A 6,075-nucleotide genomic window follows, 5' to 3' on the forward strand; every position below is an offset into this window, starting at 1 on the left:
AATCTGGCAAAAAGACATGAACTTAACTTAAACTTTACTTCTAACATTACAAATTTGGATCTTAGAATAATCAGTAATCACTTCAAAAAATGCTTTACCTAACTAGTAACTACCATTACATATATAGCAAATATAAGGATCAAACAAATAAATGGTGAGGCAGTCCTTAATGCCAAAGACACCACAGAAGCTTCTCTCAAAAGTAAACCACATCAAGGCATTCCCAATACAGATTTGCACAAATAATGGCAAACATCAACTAGTAAGCTCTAATGAATAGAGAATATGCATGTACAATATAAAAGAATAAAAAACTACATCAATCATATAAACATCTTTCTCATTTGTCATTTTATTTTCAATAACTTGGAGTCTCTTCATCAGGTAATATCACAGTCAGAAGAGAATATTTCACTTTGAGTGATATTTTACCCTTCTCCACTAGAAGCCTTGCACCAGACACAACCCAGTATCCAGGGGGGTCTTGTGGCCCTCTTGTCATTTCTGTTGTGTCAACAAACTTCAGAAGCTTTGGCATCTGCGTAGGCACTGGAGGGCCGCCAGGATACAATGCAGAGTTAACTATTACATCAGACGGTCGTGGTGGCGCCGGCTTTTGCACGGTTGAGAAATGAGTACTGATCAAAGTAGAGACTATTCCGGATTTCTGATTCAAACCAGGAGATCCTTCCCACTCTGGAGCTTTCACGCGCGTTGCTCTGATAACTCTAGAGAAATGGAGCTTTAGGAACAGAACTTTCTTCAAACCAGTCTCTCTAACTTCTAAATGTGCTCCGGTCACTACCGAATTGTCTTCATAGGATTCGACAGGGGCCGTGCAAACATGCGAGAAACTCTTCCACTGGACCTTCTCATAGTACTTGCGTTCCGCAGAGTGATCGGATACATTCCCATCGAGATCATCTTGAAGTTGGAAGGTCTTTGGCATGGAGGAAAGGTGCTGCAAGTGGATAGCCAAGTGGTTGCTTCTCTTTCCTTCTAAATACAATCTAAGGCCGGTCACAGGCTTCTTGCCAACATCAACCTGCATGATGCAAAATTCAAAGCTTTTCAAACTAACCACATTAATCCAAGAATGCACAAAACCTGAGACTTGCCACCACCTCAATATAATATAAAATCAATTTTATACAAGGGTTTTGCTAATTCCTTTACATAAATATAGGGCCTTTATTCCTGAGATTTTCTCTAGGATGTTCTACAAGGGGGAAAAAAAACAACAAATAATTTTTTTTATATTTAACTATTGTACGGCTGAAGTGTTATGTATATGTAAATTCAGTCAATTTGTAAATAAATGGCCACACCATGACCTCCAACTTCAGTTTACATTGTCTTTAATTCAGAGGTCTTAATTTGAAAATTATAAGAAAATTCCATGATCCTAATTTGACCAATCTTAAAGACATATGGAACAGGTGTTCATCTGGCTCTACTGGCAAATTGACAGGCACGTTATGCCTAGTGAGTTGAACTTATTTTTACATGTTTCTAATATTAAAAAACATGCACTTAATCTGCAACAGCAATTTAAATAAAAGAATCAATTCAAAAACTAATTCCAAATAACTATGCAGCAATAGTAACATGGTAGGAGAGGAGGTGGTTCCACATGCATGAGTTTAAGATCGAACTCTCAAGTAAAGTATGAGTGAATTGGAAATTAAAAATTGTAACCACTATGTTTGGTAAGTGTCTTGGGATAGTAAAACAAACAAGTACTAAAATAGATACAAGCCAGAAAAGTTGTGTTTCTGTGTCTATCGAAAATAGTCGTATTATGGTTTACAATAGTTATATAGTAGTAAAGAAGATAAACAAGTAATAACCATAGATGACAGACAATAACTCATTGTGAGAATCCCATGAAGACATCTTCACATGAAGATGTCATTGTGAACCGTTAGATAATTCAGCCATACATGTCAAACCATCTAACGGTTCGCAATGCCATCTTTATGGGAGTATCTGCCTAATTCATTTGGATGGAAAAAGTTCCACATTATAGAAGAAGCATTACCATTGCTGTGTTTACATGAAGCTTTGGACCCATGAAACTGAATTGCAAAGATGCAGTAGATTTTGGCTTCCTTTCAGGACCAAGAGCAAGCTCACCAAATACAGGGGCCCATTGCCTTGGAAGTTGGAACTCTAGAAATTGATGCAGTTCTTCAACTTGTGGTTTATCTGCATTCACAAGAACCACACAATGGTGGTTAAATTCACTATTATATGTTTTCTATGACCTACCATATGTATGGATTAAAAGGGCTGCATATATCAATTTGATTTAACCTCTCCTGAGATTTAAGTTATATGACATCACTACCATGTATTTTATTATTTTATAAAATGTGATGTATAATATCACCTAATCTCAAGACATTATTGAAATGAAATTTTGACTTTTGAGCAAAAATTAAATAAGTAGATGACTAAACATGCCATGCTTACACCGAAGATATAGATTAATGGCATGTGTTAAAAATCCACTCCCATTTATTCCATTAAGTAGAGATGTAATTGGTATGAATGACATTGAGATAACATCAGGCTGAGATAAAACACTTTGACACCATTCCTTATGGGACAAGTTATTTTTCCCACTTCCACCTTTCCTCCTGCACAAGAACTTTATATCTTGCACCTAAAATGTTTGAGGAAGAGCAATAAATTAAAAAAGAATGAGAATTATGAGCATAATGTCAAACTATATGCTCTAGTTAGTAAATTAAGTAAATTTATAAGTAGTGAGAATAAAAGTTCTGTAAGTGGCTGATTAAGGAAGAAAATTATCCATGGTAATGATATTAGAATCTGTAATATAGAAAACATAAAAATGTTTGTCATATAACATGAAGACTCTGAACCCAGCAGAAATTCAAAGTTATAAAACAAACTTACCTCTAATTCGGAGTACGAACGAGATCGAATGTTCATGAGAGGTAACTCATTCTCCTTCATAATCAGAAAAAAAAAATGATGGAGAAGAGAAATTAGACTTGGCTTGATGCAAATTAGAAGAACAATAAACATATTGGAAAACTTCAAACCTTTTCCTTCCCATGAAATCTCACATTATTTGTGCTATAATGTCCAACTCCATCACTGAAAAACTTGTCTGCTATCTCCTTCAATTTTTTCTGTACATCAGCTGGTTGGAGAGTAGACGAGTACTGCTGCTTCGCGAAGATTATATCCGTTCCACCTACTTTCACGCCAACTATAACATGGGTTCCATACTTCTCAATGAACCTGAATTATAATATGAAAGAACATAAGTTAAGCTACAAGAAACACAACCATTGGCTGAGATGTTAAGCCCACCGAATCCTATAGGTGATGCTGGCTAAATAAAACCAACAACCATTTATAAGGTTTTGCAAATTGCAACTATGAAAAGCCTAGGATGTGCTAACTTGCTATGCAACAACATAAACTCTAGTTCTTGTTGTATTTAGCTTTCAAGATATCTTTAGGTTTTACGGTTTATAATTTAGGGGTTTGGGATACTTGTTTCGACACATCAACATTGCACCATCTTGAGTACAGCCTATCATATTCTTTGCAGCTTAGATATACTTTGAGACATAAACATCATCTTGAATAGTTGCATAGAATATAAGGCAAGGGGTCCAAGAATCTCCAACAATAGTTACTAGTAAACAAAAGATGCAAACACTACAAGAATCTCCAAATAAGATACTTCCTTTGTTCTCTTTTATTAGCACCGTTACATTTTGGTATATCATCGGATAACCTGTACTTAGATACATTGATCCAACGATATACCAAAAAGTGACACAGATAGATATAAGAGAACAGAAGAAGTATTATTTTGCAGAATCAAGGAAGTACCTCGCCAATGCAGCCGGATCCCAGGATGAAGGGACTGCATTTTTTACATAATCTTGAAGAACAACCTGGGTTTTCTCAAGTGCTATATCACATAGTGTGATGGAGACACCATCAAAAGCAAGAGTTTTTGTATTTGCTGCATCTTTCTGCCAAACACCTGTAAACTCAAAAGCATCATTGAAATGGCCGGTCGGAATTTTACCAGAAAGTGACAGATCTTGGTTGAACTGCTCTGACATCTACACATTGAAACAACCCTTCTTCATTAGACAAACAACACTCTATATATAATAAACAATATTTACACAGAAAAGAAAGCGAGAGCACTTGAATTGTAACCAATCAAGGATGCTACTCCCTCCATTCATAGGTTCACCTTTCATCTTGAATCAATCATGGGATTCATAAATAACTTTCATGTTTTTCAATTGGGGAGGGGTTAACATAAATGTAAGACTCGGTACACTTAAACCACTCGATAATATTTTAAAATACAACTCTTTGAACTGTTGTATGAACTATCTATCATTATGCTCATTTGTGGCAAATTTAGAAAACATTAAAATTAGATACCATCAAATACTTTTATCTGCATACCTGTAAAAAGTATCGATTACACCAAACTAGGCAATGTATAAAGTGTATGGAACAATTTCAAATCAATATGCAACTCTATACACATAATCCATAATATGAATATTCAATCCAACAGTGATTTTATTAAAAGCTCCTTCATAAAAAACTTCTCCAATCATATATGGTTTACCAACCATGCCAGGTGTAAACCAAAATTAGCTACTAATATAAAATACATGTCGAAATACAAAATACATATTGAAAATGAGTTAAACAACACATGTATTTATACACAAATACACGATAGCTGATTTTGGTGATTGGTTTTAGTGTACACATAGCATTGTTAATGTTCTATTTTAGCTTAAACAATCATGCCACGTGTACACAAAAAAAAGTTACCAAATCAGCCACAGCTATAAAATACATGTAGAAATACGAAATACATGTTGAAAATGAGTGAAAGAATATATATATATATATCCAAATACATGCTGACTGTTTTTTGTGTACATGTAGCATTTTTGTAAAAATAACTACAAAATGGATAAGTTAGTTCAAATTCTATGAATTTTTAGGATCAAATATAGATGTGGCAATCTCATATTATCATGACTCTCCTAATCTAAGATATTTCTATCCAAACTCAAACTTGAAACTATTGATTAAGGGAAAGAAACACATGTATCATTCCAAAAGTGAGAAAACTTCAACCAAGTTAATTGAATAATTTATAATTACCTCAACTCCAAGTAATGAAAGGTGCATGAAGAACAAACAAAAATACAAACCTGCTGAAAAGAGAGAACATCGGAACACAATCTGGTGCGGTCACCTTTATCACACTTGATTGATTTCGGAACATTTGGAATTAAAACACGACGAGCAACCTCAACACTTCGAAGCTCATCGTGTTCATCATTTTCTTCAATGCCTGTTATCAATCTCTGCTTCTTGCAGTGTCTTAGCCTCAAAGAGTTGCAAAGATCGTAACCCAGCCCTATTGATTTCACAGCACCTTCTATGGCTTCTCTTGAATCCATACCCTTCCACAAAGCCATGGTTCACTATTTCATTACCAAATCAAACTCTAGCTTCTAGGTTTAGCCAGAACTGAACAACTGAAGAATATAAAGAGGAAAATAAAAAAAATTTATTATTTGACTTTGGCGAAGGAAAACTTCAATGGAGGGAAGCAAAAGCTTTCAGGAACGAAGAAAAACAACGCAGTCTTAAGGAGGGAAAGAGTGCAACAAGAAGAAAGAGTTAATAATAATAAATGAGTTAATGAGTTAATAATAATAATTATTATTATTATTATATATAAAAAAATAATAATAAAATATTATTGTAGAACATGATAGTGTTAGAATTTAGAGTGCTGGTCAAATAAGTCAGGTTTTCATTTCTCTTTCTAAGTTTCAACTCTCGTATGTTTTCTTGTATTGGGGTACATTTTTTTTTTTTTCAATTTCTTTGTTTGCCGAATATTTTATTGTTTTTTGTTGACATATGATTGATGTGCAAGGTAAAATCTACACATATCTTACTCTCAAAGGTTAGGAACCAATAGAATTTATTATCTTTGATTAAGAATTATTTATTAATATTTAAAAATAT

The 6,075-nt window shown here is 34.1% G+C and overlaps 1 protein-coding gene across 1 annotated transcript; it reads right to left on the reverse strand.

Annotated features, from left to right (window-relative positions):
- On the reverse strand, window positions 1–5,741 carry LOC107614485 (MACPF domain-containing protein At4g24290). The gene is made up of 7 exons (XM_016316682.3): window positions 5,247–5,741; window positions 3,880–4,118; window positions 3,075–3,276; window positions 2,926–2,979; window positions 2,476–2,668; window positions 2,042–2,208; window positions 1–1,045 (listed from the first exon to the last, which is right to left on the reverse strand). Exons 1-7 carry the CDS (start codon window positions 5,514–5,516, stop codon window positions 359–361), a joined length of 1,812 nt encoding a protein of 603 aa, XP_016172168.1. The 5' UTR covers window positions 5,517–5,741; the 3' UTR covers window positions 1–358.
- Window positions 5,742–6,075: the final 334 nt, after the last annotated feature.

Source organism: Arachis ipaensis, chromosome B8 (assembly GCF_059453495.1).
Source record: "Arachis ipaensis isolate K30076 ecotype BB chromosome B8, ASM5945349v1, whole genome shotgun sequence".
NCBI lineage: Eukaryota > Viridiplantae > Streptophyta > Magnoliopsida > Fabales > Fabaceae > Arachis > Arachis ipaensis.